Source organism: Rhinichthys klamathensis, unplaced genomic scaffold, assembly GCF_029890125.1.
Source record: "Rhinichthys klamathensis goyatoka isolate OS25496 unplaced genomic scaffold, OSU_Roscu_1.1 h1tg000744l_1, whole genome shotgun sequence".
NCBI classification, from domain to species: domain Eukaryota; kingdom Metazoa; phylum Chordata; class Actinopteri; order Cypriniformes; family Leuciscidae; genus Rhinichthys; species Rhinichthys klamathensis.
Window position 1 is genome coordinate 613524 of NW_026607154.1, and position 19635 is coordinate 633158.

General features: G+C 38.6%; 1 protein-coding gene across 1 annotated transcript; it reads right to left on the reverse strand.

Annotated features, from left to right (window-relative positions):
- Positions 1-4098: 4098 nt before the first annotated feature.
- On the reverse strand, positions 4099-17592 carry cers1 (ceramide synthase 1). The gene is made up of 7 exons (XM_056242689.1): positions 17332-17592; positions 8275-8434; positions 7356-7536; positions 6610-6771; positions 5884-6031; positions 5123-5247; positions 4099-4346 (listed from the first exon to the last, which is right to left on the reverse strand). The coding sequence occupies exons 1-7, from the start codon at positions 17575-17577 to the stop codon at positions 4304-4306; spliced, it is 1065 nt and encodes a 354-aa protein (XP_056098664.1). The 5' UTR covers positions 17578-17592; the 3' UTR covers positions 4099-4303.
- Positions 17593-19635: the final 2043 nt, after the last annotated feature.

Consider the following 19635-nt stretch of genomic DNA (forward strand, 5'->3'; position numbering starts at 1 on the left):
TGGTTGTTTAATTGCCGTCATGAACTGCTTCCAGAAATGTGGTTATTCTTCACTGGCAGCTACAAAGTGGGCCAAAAATGTTGCTGTTTGAGTTGAAGTCTGTTGACGCTCAATATTGATTCTCAATGTTTGTCACGCGAGTCTCGACTCAAACTGCTGATTCTCTTCGGAGTGAGTATTACATTGTGACGTTTGGAAACCGAAAATATGCATTTCATGTGTTGCAGATTATTTTATCCTAAAGTTTTTTCCTTAAAAGAGTAATATTATTAACTCCATGATTCTCAAGATCTTTATAACTCCCATTTCATTATTCCACATGTCGTTTTAACATCCGAAGTCCAGTTCTGTTTTCACTATTTATTAGGAAGCAGTGTGGTACAAATTTGCTGTTATTTATGGAAGCTGAGACGCTTCAACATGCACTGATTACATTTTTTTTTTTTTTGTTCTCCAAACTTGATTTAACTTTACAAATCAGAGGTACATAAACTTGACTCTTAAGGAGAAGGATGAAAAAATAAAGGCATTTGTTGAATTAAGAACACATTGCAGTTGGTTTCTTTGCACAGTTTTTATTGAATGGAAAAACATGACAACTTGTTTCAATTCACCAATTCAACTGAAATTATTGAAATAGTTCAATAACAATTGAGATAATACCTGTCACTCCTTCTGATCAGATCAAAATAGAGGAAAAGAGTGAATAAATGGTCCAAGAAAAATGTTAAAACAAATAAAAGAACCTTTTTCAATGTTAAATTAATCAGTATAAATCCACTCGTTACCACTTTTTTTTCTTTTTTTAAAATTCATATAGGAAAAAAATTAACCGTAGTAATAAAATTACAGTGCAACAATTAAATATGTCGATAACCAAGATATAACAATATACCAAGGTTTTTATTTTTGGCACTTTTCAAGAGAATTAACATATTTGAAGTATGTTCTCAATGTGATTAAATCATTTAGCGCTCTCCACACTTGCATTCTGACTGAAAAGAACAGTGTTGAATGGAAATTAATAACAAACGATCCAGAACTTATAGAGGACATTTTTTTTATAAAAGGCCAGAGGAGTGTATGGCGGCGTTTAACTTTTGTTTCTAGTTGGTAAGGCAAGTTTTTTGGGGGAAAATTTAGCGCATGTGCATTTGACGCTGTGGAAATTCAGTTATCGTAAGATAATGACTAGCTAATGCTACCCTTTTTGCGTAATGACTCCAAGAAGCTGCGTGTAAATGTTGCAAAAGTTTCGCAGAATGAGGATTATTTAGCCAGAACTGCATGTACAACGTTGTATTCCAGTGATGTGACAATGCCGGGTAAGAAAAGTACGTTAGAGACCAGAAACTGACGCTTCTTCAAGAGTACCATTGTAGACGACGTCTGCTGTTTATAATTAACGTTTACACGGGAGAAACTCAGCTCAGAAAACAACTAAGCATTTCAATAGATTCAAAGAATATTAAAAATATATTTGCCATCGTATTGGGTGAACTATCTCTTTAACAACAAAACACCCCAAATCATAAACGGCTAGCGCAAGCTAGCATTACGAACGGAAGACCTCGGCGACGTGCAGATCTCATCAGCATCCGTGCACAATATTGCATCTGAACGCGAAGATTATGAGCATTATTATACACAACAGAACTTTTGATACAGCAGGCAAATAAAGTATTCAAGTATTGCGATAGTTTTGGAGTGATCAGTGCGTCACGACAGATGATATCAGTTTCATTTAATCTTTTGTGGCGTGATTTCGTAAAGCATATTCTCAAATCTCATGCGTTCCTGCGTACGACATTTGCATTACATACTTTGATTAATTTGAGTAGCTAGTAATGTTTCTCCATTGTAACGGACTGAATAAGCTTCTACGACTAACCATTGTTTCCACTAAAGTTCTCCATCCGTATTTATATAAAATAAACAATATCATCGGAGTGTATGATTTTTTTTTAAATAATTGTTTTTGTCAATCCGACGCTAGCTTCTATCACGCAACGGATGCTCGCAGGGGGGAAAAGCCACTGAATGCAAGCAGTATTTTTATAATCCAAACATTTAAAGGGATCCCCTTTCAGTTATCTACATTCAAACACGGTAATACTGTAGGCTACAAACATGATTTTGATTGATGCAGATCAGGCTGATTTTTGTTTTTTAGGTGGTAACCTGTGTAGTTAGTAGATGGTTTTTTTTTTTTTTTTTTTTTTTAAACAAGGCAACTGATGTTCTAGTACGGTGGTTCTCAACTGGTTTTGCTTCAGGACACTAATTTTGTATATTGGCCCGGTTTCACAGACAGGGCTTAGATTAAGCCAGGATTAGGCTTTAGCACAATTAGGACATTTAAGTAGCGTTTATAAACATGCCTTAGAAAAAAACTGGTGTGCATCTTGAGACAAAACAATGGCACTGAGTCATATTTTAAGATATGTCTGTACAAGTTGCTTTTCGGTAAAACAGCTCAAACATGCATTTTAGTCTGGGACTAGACTTAAGCCTTGTCTGTAAAGCCGGGGGTCTGTGTATCATGCAAAGGTTTAAAGAAGTGCTTAAAGGAACACTCCGACTTTTTGGGACTTTATCCTATTCACCTTATCCCCCAGAGTTAGATAAGTCCATACATACCTTTTTCATCTCCGTGCGTGCTATAAGTCTGTTTGACGCACCCACCGCTAGCCTAGCTTAGCACAAAGACTGGATGTAAATGGTTGCAGCTAGCATACTAATTCAAATAAGTGACAAAATAACGCAAACATTTTCCTATTTACATGTTGTGATTTGTATAGTCACAGAGTGTACAAAAAACAAAGTCACATGAGACACAGACATATTTTAACCGTATAAATACTGGGAACTATATTCTCTGAAGGCGAAGCACTGCTACTTGGGCAGAGTGATAACCGCAGCACCTGAGAAGCGCTCTCTGCTCCTCACCACGGCGCGTCTCAGGTGCTGCGGTTATCACTCCGCCCAAGTAGCAGTGCTTCGCCTTCAGAGAATATAGTTCCCAGTATTTATACTGTTAAAATATGTCTGTGTCTCATGTGACTTTGTTTTTTGTACACTCTGTGACTATACAAATCACAACATGTAAATAGGAAAATGTTTGCGTTATTTTGTCACTTATTTGAATTAGTATGCTAGCTGCAACCATTTACATCCAGTCTTTGTGCTAAGCTAGGCTAGCGGTGGGTGCGTCAAACAGACTTATAGCACGCACGGAGATGAAAAAGGTATGTATGGACTTATCTAACTCTGGGGGATAAGGTGAATAGGCTAAAGTCCCAAAAAGTCGGAGTGTTCCTTTAAACATGAAATGTATTAATATTACCATGAAAGTATTCTGTATCCTTTTTTAGTACAAATAACGAAACATTCTAAATTCAAGATAAATATTGAAAAGCAAAATTACATTAGATATTAAGTTCTGTTTTTTGACGAATATATCAAAATTAATTAAGTTTTTACTTGAAACAAGAAAAATATCTACCTATGTTTATTTTTTCTGACCAATATGAACCAATATTTATTGCAGTCTGGGTGTTTTTTTTAACCTTGCAAAGTTATGGTTGGTATATGTCTATTTTGACTTTATAATAATAAAGAACATGAATTTTGTGACGAAATACCATTGAGTGTGATTGGATGTACAGCCTGCCCTTTGATGCCAACAACAAAAGATATGGTAAGAATTTCCACTTATTTTACTGCCCTAACTATGCATGATTTCATGGTTAATATTATTTGCATTAACATTATATGAATTTAACATTGCCTTCCCCTCCTTTTCTGAACAGATCTTCAACCAATTGAGAACCACTCCACTAGTACTCACTACAACAAGATACGTACTAACCCTTTTTAATGCCTTCACTCCTGGAATTAAAATACACCAGAAAAACAAAAAGTCTAAATCTAATCAAACAAACTGTCAACCACAAAACCTGATTATAATGTGTTCCACTGTTCTCCTAAATGCATGGTATTGTATTTCATATCCAAAGATATTCAAGTCACTCCCGAAATAAGTTCCTGATTTAAAAAATAATAGATTAATTTACTCGTTTATCTTAAATTAACATTTTTAAAGCAATAACAAATAACATTCACAGTGCTATGATTATATTACAATTACAGTGATTAACAAAAACAAAGACGATGGTTGATTTGTTTCTTGTTCTCTGTATGACTGTCCAATCACCTTGGCGGTCCGAGGTTAGAATCAAACTAGGTCACGTAAGTACCTTGCAGTCATGGTTAAGTGCCTGCAGATGGCAGCATCTAGATATTATTGATGTTTCTTCTTGCTGGTCCCATTCTGCACATGGTTCCTAAGAGGAAATAAGATGCATAAAAACGCACAGAGTTAGGCTAGAAAGAGGTGATCACAGGATGCATGTGGCGTAGTCGGATATCACTTCACTTCAAGGTCAGACAGATAAGGAGAGGACTAATGCCATGACGATAGTCACATCTACATGAGACGGCTCTCTCATCCAATCGCCAATCAGGTCAAAAGAGACTGCCACACTCTGTGATCTCAGATTGCGTTACCCTAAACCTAAAGCTATTGATGTCAACAGGCGTATGGCACAAAGCTACCTCACCATGTGGTTAGAATATCTAGAGCTATAACAAACACTGGCCAACGGTGAAACTTTTAAAGAACTGGAGCCCAGATTTGGCAGAAATCAAGTGTAGAATATGGCCTTGTTTTATATACTCTTCTGGTCTAGTTAGCTTTATCATTTTTGGTAAAGCAAAACTACAGAAAATTAACATTATGCTGCCTTAAAGTTAGGTTGGAATGAGCATATTTATGGGTTAAGTGCACATGTACACCACCGCATAATTATAATTACCAGTAGGAATAACCAAACAATTTGGTTCAAAAGAAATTATTTGAACGCTCAACAAATTTTAATTGCACCTTTTCAACTCGCAAGTAGAAACTTCACAAGGGGACTTTGAAGGACCAATGTTTTAAGGTAGAAGACATTGGCAAGTCACAATTCTGCCTCAACTGCTAATCGACCACACAACTTCCTCTTTATTACGTGCACATGCTGTATACCTGAACCACAGACTGCTGCATTTCTCCACATACCCTTCGTTAGACGTCTGATCGTTAGTGTCTGTTCTCTCCTTTAGATGATCTTCCTCGTACTCCCGGACATCGTTTACTTCCTTCATCTGGCCTGTCAGGACCTTCGCCACAAACAGCACGATGAACTAAAAGAGACCAAAATGTCTTGACATTTCATAGCAATAACATAGAAATGCAACTTGAACAGGGTTAAATGGTGGTAGGTTCTCAGCTAGTTACCAAAAGTTACTTTGTAGGTTAAAATTCAAGTGGAAAGTTAATGGGATCTGTCAAGGTAGTTCTACAAGATGCTTGGGATAAAGTATATGCTAGATAGGTAGCTAACATAAGCTAACTGATCCCACTGATAACAGCAGTCGTTTTAGTAGAACATGTTATCTTAAGCAACTTAAAGTACACTTATTCCTGGGACAATCTCTCTAGAGCAGTGGTCTCTAACCCTGTTCCTGGAGGAACCCCCGACATACACATTTTGGATGACTTGCTTATTTGACACCCATTAAAGGTCTCGAATCTTGACTGTCAAAGCAGGTGTGTTTGATTTAGAGACAACCAAAATTTGCACGGTTGGGAGTTTTCCAGTACCAGGGTTGGGAAACAATACTCTTGAGCAACCTATGGCCTCTCTATTGGACTTGTTTAAGGGCACCATGATAATAGCTCTCAGTGGACTCATTAAACGGCTCAAGCCAGCAACCTTTGGGTTACTAGCACTGAGCCTTACTATACTGCCACTGTCTTCTGAAACTACCCATTCTTACCAGGAACCAGTAGATATTCATGAGGAGCAGAGCAAGCAGGAGTGTGTTGAAGAAGAAGTAGAAAGGGATGGTGGGAACTGACTGGATGCTGGTGACGCAGGAGGCCCACATAACTTTTAGGGGGAACCAGTACAAACGGAACCAAAACCTGCACAAATGTCAAGAACAAACTAGATGAAGCCAACTACATCTTTCGAGCATCCTCTGGACATTTGTTACATGAACAAGGTTGGAGAAATCTGGCCCTCGACGGCTACTGTCCTGCAGAGCTTAACTCTAACCCTAATCAAACACCTGTCTGTAATGTCTAAGTAATCCTGAACATTTTTTCAAACTCTGCAGGACCGTGGACCTCGACGGTTAGAGTTGCCTAACCCTGCTATAGACCCTTATATGGGTAACTTCATTTAATCAAGTAGGGAATGTTTCTGGATGAACATCCTTTGTTTTTGCACAGCATTCCTATCATCCTTTCCCCTCCCTAAACCAAGGTTACTCAATCCTGCTCCTGGAGATCTACCTTGCTCCATAGTGTAGGTCCAGAAAAGGTTTTGATCGAGCAAAATCAGAGGGTAATTATCATTTGATTGGAATTTTCCAGGACCAACAAAGGATGTATGTCTACGTGTACAAATCACTTTGAGCCTTGTATAAGTTTTCCATGCTGTGTCATGTTTGCATCAATAAACATAGCTTCTGGTTTCTTGATCAACAGGCAAGCCTTACCATGTGATGCTAAAGCTAACGGCACCCATGTTGGACAGGACGTCATTGATGAAGTACTCTTTCCCTCCCCGGATCTTGAAATAAACGTTGACCTTGGTGAATTCCAACTGAATGTCATTGATGTCGTGGAGAAAGAGGACGAGAATGCCAATGTTGTGGTATCTGAGAACGATATGTTCAAAAACACAAATGAGTGGTTAATGAACTGTGGCTTTTAGTGGCATATCATTTGAGCTAATTCTTTGTATAATTTATTCTTTAAGATGCAAGTTCTTGTTGTAACCAGGGTTTGAAATGTACTTTTTTCCTCACCTACCAATTTGGCTACTACATTTTTAATGTTACCGGCCATTCAGAACTTCTATTGGCCAAAAAAGAAAGAAAGAAAGAAATGAACCAGACTAACTACATGCCAGCTAATATTTATAACTATTATAAAATTTGGATTTTATACATTAATTTCTTATTCAAACAAAATCCTGTCATCCAGCATCTGTTTGTTGCATAGTGACGTGCATGTTCAGGTAAGCCAGATATACGCAGATTCTGCGCAATACGCTGTATTTAATATATCACGATGACTCACTAGTTGAGTATTTGCGCTAAATCTGCGCAGATTTGGCTTACACGAACTTCCACAGTTGATTTTCACCTGCATTTGGCGGGTGTTAATTTCAAACCCTGGTTGTAACTAAGAAAAAAAAAAACAGGCTGTAGATTAAACAAAGCCCGTAAATTTGCCTGACCTAAAGGCATAGGAGAATGTGATCAGGGCCAGAGTGATGAAGTGATGCACCACCATGACAAGGGAGTCCTTCCTCCATGCGTCCATGTAGACCGTTGCATATATCGAATGGCCGTAGAAGCTGCCCTGGATAAGGTAAGCTATCGCAATATCGGTGGGTACCGACATCCCACTCTTCCAGTCTAGACCGAAAAGACAGAACAAAACAGTGACACTCCACAACCATAAAAAGAACAACACTAGATGGTAATGACCTTGACTTGCTGACAAAAAGTCAAACTGGCCTCATAAAACGTTGGTGGATGGTTTATGCTGATATAGCAGAGATTAAAGCTATTACTCTCAAGATGCCATTCATTTTCAATGACAGTTGATGGTTTCCGTCAACAGCGATCTTTGGCATCGTGATAATCTTTATTGGGATTAATAAAGTAGTATCGTATCATTCATGCAAATGAGTAGTGAGATGATGCAGCAACTACCAATTGGAGCGTAAATGGTTATCAGTGGCCTGATAAGTGATAATCAGAATAACTGTAATTATATTGATAAGAAGTGTTAACAGATAATAGTAACTTGTGACCTTTAATATTTATTCATTCATATTAATGTTTATTCTGACTTTTAGTCATTAAACATTTAACACTGATAACAGCAATCACCAACAATGTTTTACTTAACAAATTGGCCTTTCCCAAAATCTGAACTCTTTCACAAGTTTCCTGGGAAGGATCCTGTACATTTTAAGCACTCAATTTAAGCATTAAATTGTATTTTGTATCATCTGACACCTTCAAAAGTAGCATGTAATCTGTTTAAAAAGCTTTTTAAAAGCCAAGGGTTTAGTTATTCAGGCCTATTCAGGGTTTAACAAAATTATTACATGCAAAAACAGGACATGTGTTAGCTTTAAAGCTTACCGTAAAACACAGATGGAGGGTTTTGAAAGAAGGAATAACTAGTGAAAAACAAAAGGTAGGTGCTGTATGACCATGACATTGTGTAGAAGACCAGCTTCCACGCGCTCTCCGGCATCTTTGAGACATCTTTTGATGGGATGCAACACCATTGTCCAAAAGGCTGTGGAAGACAAGAGGAAAGAATGAAATCGCAATGCTAGCATTTGCATAGCAGGTGTTCATTCATCAACAAAGAAGACTGCAGAGGATCAATGATACTACACAATGCTGCCAGGTAAAATTATCAACAGAAAAGCTCATGTTGTACACGCCTGTAACAGTACATTTCGACTCATTTGTGCATATAATTTGCTTAGAAGTGAATGTTTATAATTTACTGTGTATTTCTTCCCAGGTGCTGCCGCCTTTGTGATTTCACATAAAAGGATGAGTCATGAAAAGGCCATTCGAATTAGCTCAGATGACTCAAACGACCCATTGACGGTAATAGCCTAAAGCTAAAGTTGTACTTCATCTTTGCTAAACTTTGTGTGTGCTCACGTGCCTTCACCTTATCTCTCCCATGACAGACTATCCTGCTTGTGTGGACACAAAAGCCGAATGTCACAGTAACTGAAGATGTTAAAGGCTTGACTTAATCATTTATCTATTCACAAGCATCACCTTCACTTGGCGTTATCTAATCTGCACTCCCTTCTGCTAATTACAATATATATATTATATATATATAAAATAGGCCACTGAAACTAGACATATACGTTGGCATCATTTGACCTCTCTTGTGCTCATAGCCTCATGGTTGCCTCTGATTGGCCAAGAGGCAATGTGGTGTGCACCGCAGGATATCCACCACGTGTATTCGGCTCTCCGCCTCCACCCGCTGGGGTTATTTATAGAGGCCAGCTGTCACCCAAATGCTCCACCCCTGTTCCTCTATCATCACCACCTCTAGCTGAGTCCCGAGGTTCAGGCTGACTGCTGCTGATGCTGGTGACTGCATCATGGTTGTGATAGAGAGAGCACACATCGCTTCTCAGCTGAACAGCCTGACATTGCTTTGCGCTCTAATGGCCACAAATTAATCAAAGAAAAGTTTAGGCGAGTCTCAGAAAGAAAACCATGAATGAAATGTCTTTAAAGGCCCTTGCACACTGAGTCCGAAATTTTCGTATGCGTTTTTTCGTATTCGTGATTCGGTGGCTCTGAATTGTCAAAACACCATTCAAACTGCTTTCAGATGCGGAAAACGCAGAAAACCGAACCCGATACGATTTTTTTTATGACGGATGAAGGTTTCAGAGGCAAGCGTGATTGATATAACGTGAAGTCGTATTTATTTTTTAACGTGTGCGAAAATTTCGGACGTGAATTTCGGACTGAGTGCCTTATTTCCAGACTGATCTCATGAAATGGCGTATGTATGACACGCCAATTCGTATTTCCATTTTTGGCGTGCTATCAACACGCATAATCGCTTTTCAGCGTGTTTATCAACGCCGTTGACTTAACGTTACATTACTGTATATATAAATATATGACCTACCCCAACCCCGTCCCTAAACCTACCCGTCACTGGGGTTAATACCATTTATGAGTCTTCCCCTATCATCCTAGGAAAAAAAATATCGCTCCCAGATGTAGATCTACATTTTGCTTCGTTTTGCTCAGACATTTAACGGCGTGTACATACACACAGAATCACTCGGACATTTAACGGCGTGTACATACACGCCGAATCACTCGGACATTTAACGGCGTAGACATACACGCAAAAGATGACGGTTTGTTTCGGCGTGGACATACCGAAAGCATTGAGGATAGCTCAAAATGCGTATAGATAACACGCCACTTGACTTAAAAGTGGCGTGTATGTTTACGCAAAGTCATGATGTCATGTTGTTATTTCGGACTAAAGATTTTTCTAGTCGACAAATGGCTTAAATGAACGACTACTAGTCGACTAATCGCACGTTTATATTAATTTAATTATGTAAGCTTGCCGCAAAGCACTGGCAAAAATAATGATTATAAACGTCGCAAAAAATAGAAAGGAGACATTTTAGGGTACGTTTACACGACAATGATACGGAGAAGTTTTTCCTTTGAGTTTTCATCATTGTCCAAACGATCCCCATTTACACGGATCAGTGAAAACAACTAAAAAAATAATGTCTAGTTATGGCAGATTTTTCTAGTCGACTAGTAGTCGTTCATTTAAGCCATTAGTCGACTAATCGCACGTCTATATTAATTTAATTATGTAAGCTTGCAGCAAAGCATTGGCAAAAATAATGATTGTAAACTTCGCAAAAAAATATCAAGAAGACATTTTAGGGTACGTTTACACAGTGATATGGAGAAGTTTTTCCTTTGAGCTTTCCGTGAACAGACGACACCATTGTCAAAACGATCCCCATTTACACGGATCGGTGAAAACAACTAAAAACGCTGTATTCTGGTGCGAGGCCGTTAGACGGCGATGAAACACTATAGACTGAACACGTAATACGCATGTGCATGACATCATCGTCTTCAGAGATTCACGTTTTTGTTGTTTACACAGAGACCGTTTTCAGAAACTTGCACTTCGAAACCCGTTTTCAGGCACCCAAAACGCCACTGTCGTGTAAACGAATGGCCAAAGCGCATAAAACGTTTTACGTTTTTAGTCGAAAACGGTGTCATGTAAACGATGTTAGAGTTAACGATGCCGACTCGCCATCTCCGCAGTAAATGTGCCTATAGAGAGAAATGCAACTTTCATATGGATTACATAATCAGAGAGTATTTGAATTGGTTTGTTTAAAAGTAGACATTTTATATTTCTCATGTCTGTGAGGCAAGTAGCAAAAGTTGAGTTTCGGCTCATGTACGGCGTTTCTCATGGACTGCGTGATTTCGTAAGTGATTCCACTTACCGACTTATAAAATCTTGTTCGACTAACGTTTAGTCGACTATTAGGGGGCAGCCCTAAATTTTAGCTATGCTATCCACCTCAGTTTCTTACGGTGTCAACTGTGTTTAATTGGTGTCTCTTGTCATTTCTCCTTAGAATTTGCTGAAGAAACTTGATACCTAATTAAACACAACTGAGCTTTCCAATAAGTCTACAGAGCTTTGGACGAGCAACTTCTGAGCAATAGAAGTTTCCTCTGGGAATGCTTGTTATGGTGGAAACGTTGCCACTCATTTTAGGCCACCAACTACTTTTGCTCCCAGGACATGAATGGCAAGCAAAACCGAGGGCTGAACTGAACCTGATGACCGAATGTGACAAACTCATTTTGTTCTGGGGTCTCGTACAAGAGCCGACCCGTCCATTAAACATGCAGTTTCCATAGCGACTATTTGAGGATAGCAGGTGGTTTTGTAAAATAAATCAAAGACAAATGACAACAAACACAATGTAAAAGAACAAGCCCATCGCCAATGAATGTAAAATGTGAACTTACTGGTTTGTTGCTCTCTTTGGATCTGCGTTATATTAAAAGTGCAACTTAAAGGAATAGTTCATCCAAGAATGAAAAGTTGAGTCATTTATAACCCATATGCTAATTTTTTTCCTTCATGTAAGTTGTATTATGAATCACTTGTGGTCACTTGCCATTTTAAGTAACTAAAGAGTATATTCTTCTATTAAATGTTCTGTGAATGTAACCTGTTTGCATAGCCATCGTTGTGAGTAAAAGGTAAAATGCAAAGTAAAAAACTATGTTAAACAGCACATTGCAACTTAACATGGCGGATTTAAAGCAAATTTCACTGGACAGTGAACAGCGAACAAAAATAGCCGAGGTCTTTCTTTAACAGAGGAAAAACTACACCAAACACCTCTAAAAACACACTCCCACATTCACAGCCCAAATAACTTGTGAACTTTCTGCATCAAGTTTCAAAATATCTGTCATACAGCTGTTAGAACAACATAAAGGAGAATAAACATTGACAGTGTTCATCTGTTCCTTTAAAAGAAGCGTACAAAGATCAGGACATTCAAACAGAATGCCAATATAGTTTAAGCCGGGTACACACTGCGATTTATTTGGCCGTCTGAGACAAATTTTGCAAATCCTAAAAGATTCCTCTGATCCTAGGCTAAAATCTGAAGTCTTTAATTGTATGACTTCAGGGCTGAATATCTTGTGCTTCTTGGCTAATATCCCTCTCCATGAAAGAGGGTTTTCTCCTTCAATATATCGCAAGATTAAAGTCAACTTATAGCCATTTGATTAATGACCGTTGCGATCAAATTTTACCTCAGATAAAATTCTGGCAGTGCCAGAAGATTTGCCTCACAGACTCTCCAACGACGACTGTCAAACTCTTTGTTTTTCAAGCCCACGACCACTGACGGACTGTCCCGTATTAGCATATTTTCCGTATTAGCATATTTCCACTTCAGCCATTTATCAAGTCAAGTCATCCTCATTTATATAGCGCTTTTAACAATGTAGATTGTTTCAAAGCAGCTTTACAGAGATAAACATATGAATATTTGTATACTGTCCGCCAAGGCATCACTTTACATGTCTTGTGTCGACACCCCCCATTGGAAGAAAGGGGAGCAGTTGCTCATTATCATTTAAAGAAACATGCACCGAAACGGGTCGCTGTGAACAAAGCTGTTTTTGAGGAGGTAAAAAGGGTGTTGTTTTACACAACCATTGAGGAATTTTAACCTAAGTATGTTACAAACTTTACACGAAGACCACACCAACTTGTGTAAAATGGGCATCCGATGACCCCTTTAAAGTCAGAAAAAGCCCTTTTCCAATTCTTTGGAGGGTCAAGAGTCAGAAAACGGCCTCATCTTCTCATTTGCCCCTCAAACACCCTCCCCTGTTGGGCTGAGCTGTATTTCCTCAGGCTTTGATTGTTCTTGGAATAACTAGTTTGTTTTCTGCTGTCATTTCAGATGGAGTTGATGCATCTAGTCGAGGCATCAGAGTACTTGAAACAGGGCGGCACAAAGAGGAAGGAAGGATGTAGACGACGATGCCTACCGATAATGGCATGCAATTTCCACTCCGAGCACCAAACATTTGAGAAACACTTCAGTGCAATCAAGTCTCTGGGGGGACATATATTAAACGGGTGCTTTAATTGCCTTTCAGAGTCAATATACGGGGCAGCACATTTCCTTATGTTATCAGTTGGTCATCACCATAGATGTTATTGAGTTTTAGAAGATTTTTTGGCTGATAACTTGGTCAACTACCATAAGTATTTCTTTTTCTTTGTTGAAGTTCTACCATTTTATTCCATCCGATTATCAGTACATTTATCAATTTTACACTGGCGTTCATTTTGCTGATAGTGCCATTTTTAAAATAACATCTACAGCACAAAAGTAAAATTAGGTTCACGTACATAAAATTGATTGACAATCTCGCAATGGATAAGTAAACTAATAATCAATGCACCTGCTGTTCTCGTAATTATATTTGTGCGGCGTGTGTTATGAATGTGAACTGGTGAAACACGTCTGTAATTTCACTATCTTACGAGCTGATGTCCTCTGTCTGTACGACTGCTGTTTACTCAAAGGTTATTGTCAGCAGAATACACAGCGTGACATGATATTCCCTTGGCAGCTGTTCAGACAGCCAAAGTTTATCGTAGTGGTGTTGATGTTGTTTGCCAGAACATGATATTGTTGGGTATTTTGATTTTAGTGAAGTGATTACTGAAATAAATTCCCTCTGGTCCAGTGAATGGTGGTCATCACAGTCTCAGCAAAGGCTACCACAGCTTGATTTTCACACATGATGTTTTATTAACAAAGTTCGGGAGGAGCACGTCCAAATAATTGATCCAATTATCACATCATTCCAACCAGCTGTCGACCATCAGTAATCAACAAGTCTATCCAATCAGCTCGAGTTGGAGACCTATATATATACACACATTTGACTCACCAATGTTCTTCGACAGTTTTTCAGCATCCCTCCACCACCCCGTCTCCTCACAATCACCTGGTTACTACTTAAACCAGCAATACGGGGGGAGTACTTTGGGTTCGGGCCAAATATCCGAGCCCGGAGCCCTCTCCCCGGACAGCACGCCAAATATGCATACCATTTATTCTATCTAACTTATTTGTAAGTGTGAACTAGTGAAACACAGTTTACAGTACTGGCCAGACGGCCTTTTGCTACTCATCCATCGAGTCTGAGAACGTGAAAGTGCATGGGAACTTTAAAAATGAATGGGCCTCATTATCGCTAAGAGCTGATGCCATAAATTGTTTATTAGGTAACATGGAGATTCGTTTAAAAACCAAGTAGAGAGATCATGTTACGTACCGCACGCATGTGTATGTGAGTGCAGGACATAGTCCACAAAACACTTTAAAATCTGCAGACTATGTCAGAAATTATCTCCCAAGACATGCGAGACAATCTTGTGGCCAAAGTACAGTAAACTGCAGTAGTGTGCTCACACAGCCAAAAGGGCTTGTACACTATACCCCATGTCTTCTGAAGTCATATGATAAATCAGTGTGAAGAACAGACTCGTATTTAACTTGTTTATCATTAAAACATAGCATATGTATGTGCAATCTTTGGAGCATTAATGAATCAGAATGAATCATTCTTTTGAGTCAGATCTTTACAATGAATCAGTTAACGGTTATCGGGTTATTGAGTTCAACTCGCTGACTCAATCCTTCCAGGGGTTAACAGCTCACTATAAGACTATCAGTGAATATCAGTAGCCACGTTTCCATTACCCTTCAAATTGCGGAAAATTGAAATTGCAATCGCTTGCATGAGGTGGTTTTTCAGGAATATTTCGCACACCGGAAACAGTTTTTGCACATTTACAGGTCACCTGATGTAGATGGCGCGGCGTGTGTGGACAGAAGACGAGACCGAGTTCTTCATTAAACTCAAAAGATAAAAGTATCACGGGAATACTGGACTCTAAACCGCAAAGAAACGCCACAATTTATCAAGAGCTTGAAGCAGAGATGAGGGAGAAACCATAGGTATCCATAATAAAGGCTAGATGTCTCGTCCGCGCTGCTGGCCAATGGAGGTCGACGTCCACACTGGCGGCCATCTTGTCACAGTCAGCTCGCTCACTCGTAACATTGTGTTTTAATGGCGCATGTACTTTTTAAATAACCATAACTTGCTCAATTTTCTACCGATTTTCAAACGGGTTGGTTTGTTATAAACATCAGAGATGTAGTTATGACACTGCACACTTATGAATAATAAGTGTATAAATAAATAATCATCCAGAATCATAGCCACGTTAATAACGTTTGTAAGAAACCAAACCGTTAGTAAATCCGTCAAGATAAGAGTATTTGTGTTCGTGTTGATCACTCATCTTACATCAGGCACCACAGAGCCCGCCAGAAAGCTTGCCTGTGACAAGATGGCCGCCGGTGATGACGATAGAGACTCCGCTGTAAGACATCTAGCCTTTATTATGGATATCTATGGGAGAAACACCCAGAAACACCTCATACGAGCCGCTCACAAGTATAAGGGGCTTTCCTTGCCATTAATGCTTCAATAACACGCCTACGTCTCCTTCCATTAAAAATAATGTCTAGTTATGGCTGCGATATACATAAACCTAGCAACATCCGTTGCCATGATTTTTTAAATGAATTATCGCAATTAAGTTTCAGTCGCATACATCGGTTAATGGAAACAGCATCGTTTCGGAATAGCTTTAATCAACATATCGCAAAAGTTTTGCGCAAATCTGTGATGGAAACGCCGCTATTGAAAGCTATTCTATGACTTCAATAAAAATAACTGGTCATATTTGGGATAACTATTCCTTCAAGAAGACGCACCAGAATCCCATCTTGTGAATCCCATTTTTATTTTTTTTTGGCATGCTTTAAGCATGCAATGATTTGATCAAATGACTATATGATGACTTTAATCTTGCGATGTATTGAAGGAGAAACCCTCTTTCATGGAGAGGGATATTATTAGCCAAGAAGCACAAGATATCAGATCTGACACATTGATAAGTGACTAACTGTCACCTTTTCGTTTTCTAAGTCATGCCGGTTTTTAATCACAAACTCTTTGCCAAGACCTCACACTCTCTTACTCAAGGGTTACAGGCCAGACAAGGTCCTGACACGTCACATATTTCCATATAAACACCACGCCAGCCGTCAGGGTTTCTCCATGTGCTGAGAGTAAAGACTTTACAGGAGGAATTAAACCTGAGTAAACATGGATGCAGAGGCCCATGAATCATGACGGCATTGATCCCAGTAATCGCAGCACATCAGCAGAGCTCAAACGAGTCATCAAAACACGTTTCAGGACAGGAAGTGAAACCAACGTTTGCCGCATACATCATACTTCGCTGAACATAAGCAACACATGCACAAATGTGGCGGAAACAAGGCAATTCGATCAAGTTTATGTCTGGGAAACTTGATAGTCAATGTAATCTGTTTGCATACCCATCATTGTATGTAAAAGGTAAAATGCAAAGTAAAAAACTATGTAAAACAGCTCTTGAGCACATTGCAACTTTACATGGCGAGTTTCAAGCACATTTCAGTGGACAGTAAACAGAGAACAAAAATAGCAGAGGTCTTTCTTCTAAAGAGAAAAAACGACACCCATGTTCACAGCCAAAATAACTTGTGAACTTCTGCATCAAGTGTTAAACGTCTGCTTTTCAGAAACAACAACAGCTCTTGAGAAAATGAGAGGTGTTTGCTTGTGAACAACTCACTCAGATCACTAAAACTAAGTATGCGTAGCAGTCCTAGTGATGCTCGACTTCACAAACATCACTAATCTCTGAAACACACTCACTCACATCTATCCTCAAAATGACCTTTAATATGCAAATGTCCAATGTTTCAGATATTCATTGAGGGCGCCAATGATTCTTTCAAAACCTGGTGTTTAATATTCATATATTTACAGGCTTCACCACTGAACTTGAAAGTTTTTCAGTGACCGATAACGAAATGAACACATATTTTATACAATATTAATAATCGGCCTAGTCAATATCAGTTGTGTTTGTATTGACCGTGGCTTCTGGAGTATATTTACCTCAAAGATGTACACGGTCAGTCCCTTGCGCACCTTCGTCCACATGACCGCGCTCATGAAGAACATGAAGATCTCGATCCAGGTTATGTAGGCATGATCCAGCAAGGTTTTTATGGACAGTTCCAGTCCGCAGTCTTTACAGTCTCTAAAGGCACTGAAAATGACTGAATATGCTCTGGTGATGAGCTCAATGTAGCCAGGCATGACCTCCATCTCCATGCCATCATCCATGTGGTTGGTGTCCATTACGCTAGAAATACTATAGTAATCGCTATAATAACAAGCCACTTAGGGGCTAGAAAGCAATGGAGAAACACAATGCAGAAGTGCCACCAGCTATAGCTATAGCTGCTGTAAACCTTAAGCTGATTATGGCATCCAAAGTGTCCTGTCTGTCTTTCCTTGTCTTCTAAATAAAGACTAATAAACTACTAATGCCAATTAACAAATTATGCCAAACAAACAGATTCCAAATTAACCCCAAATAACGAGACAAAAATATTATTTTATTTCCTATAGTGCATACATGCCATTGGAGTGTAAAATGATTCGTTTTCCAACATCTTCTGCTTAAATATAAACTGAAATCTTCTCTGTGTAGCCTATAATATATTGATATTAACACTTCCCTTTCTTAATGGTTGCAAAATCCATTGCACAGTATGTGAATCAGCACGCCTGCATTGCCTATCACAGTTCATTTATTATAAATTTAAGCAAAAGGCTCACAATTTAAGCATTCTTTGAGCAATTCCGAAATGATAAGTTAAAGGTTAATAAGAATCATAACCTCTTTATGCCGCACATGTGACGTGTGTCCATGTGCAAAATGCTTCATGTGCCGAAATAGCGCGTCCTCTCCTTTACGTTATCCAGTATAACATCTCCTCTGGGTTTCATCTCATGGCGAGAGGTTAAAAGCAGAAATGATCCTTGTGGGTCGAATATAGAGAACAGGTAGTAATAAAAATCGCCAAATGAAGCCTAAATGAACCTGCGCACAAAACCGCTCAGCATGTGATAGATTCGCAGACGCACAATGAGAAAAAACACACAAAGATAAAAAACCCAAATGGACCTAAAATGTCTCTAAAGCCTCATGTGAGAACCGACATCCGCAGCGCACTGTGAAGAAGTTGAGGTTAGTGCACAAAAAAAAAGCAGATGATGATGTCCTTGTGTGTTCATGTTAGCCGGTTCTTTTGAACCATTCGATGGAGTCGATTCGCAAAGCGATGGCAAGACGTCAGTTGTTTGGGTGTTTAGAAATTTAGAAAACTAACATATTCGAAAGGTTGGAAACATAAAAATAGAATAAGTATCGCAATACATGACAACAGTTTAATCGCAGGCTGATTCGAAATGGTACAATTTGGATCAAACACGATGATCATCTTTTAGAGAATCAAACTGGACAACGTAAATACATATACAATAAGAAATACTAATGTATATCAATAACGGCGATTAAATAGTTTAATTGATCAACATCTTTATTCCATCACCTAAGTTAAACTTCCAAATTGTTTTAAACAGCGAATTGTTCAAATGAACCGAATCGCCAAAATGACTCTGCTCAAGCGGCGGTCCGTTATCTTCAGACAGATTACACAGAGAGAGAGAGAGAGAGAGAGAGAGAGAGAGAGAGAGAGAGAGAGAGAGAGAGAGAGAGAGAGAGAGAGAGAGAGAGAGAGAGAGAGAGAGAGAGAGAGAGAGAGAGAGAGAGAGAGCAGGAACATGTTTAAAGTGACAGTAATCATGTGGACAAATGTTGATTTTCTGCTCAATTCAAAGGTTTTCTTTATTTTTAGCAGTGCTTTGAGACGTTTCATATGAAATAACAAAAAAAAAAACATTTTAATTTATATATTTTTAATTTTTTTAATTTATTTTTATATTTATTAATAAATTAAATTGGTCACATTGAAAAAAGGCATTAAAAAGTATATGAAGAAAATTGCTGATATTTTAAAAGAATTTGTCCATGTTGCTGCACTTTGACACGGACGCTGCAATACAATCTTGTAGCGCTGGGCGGCGCCATCGGGCTGTGTAACATCCAGGTAACATCCCATAATGCGCGCTGCTTTTCTTCCATAAAAACCATGATACAAACCACTGTGAAAGGTCTAATAAAAAAATAGTTTTAATAGTAATAAAAGCATAAAAAAATAATAATAATGTTGCTAAATGTAGTGCATTCTTGTAAAAAAAAAAAAGAAGAAGAAATAATGAAATATTATTAAATGTAGAAGAAACATATTCGTATGTATTATTATCGTTCTCGATTATTCCCATCTGTGG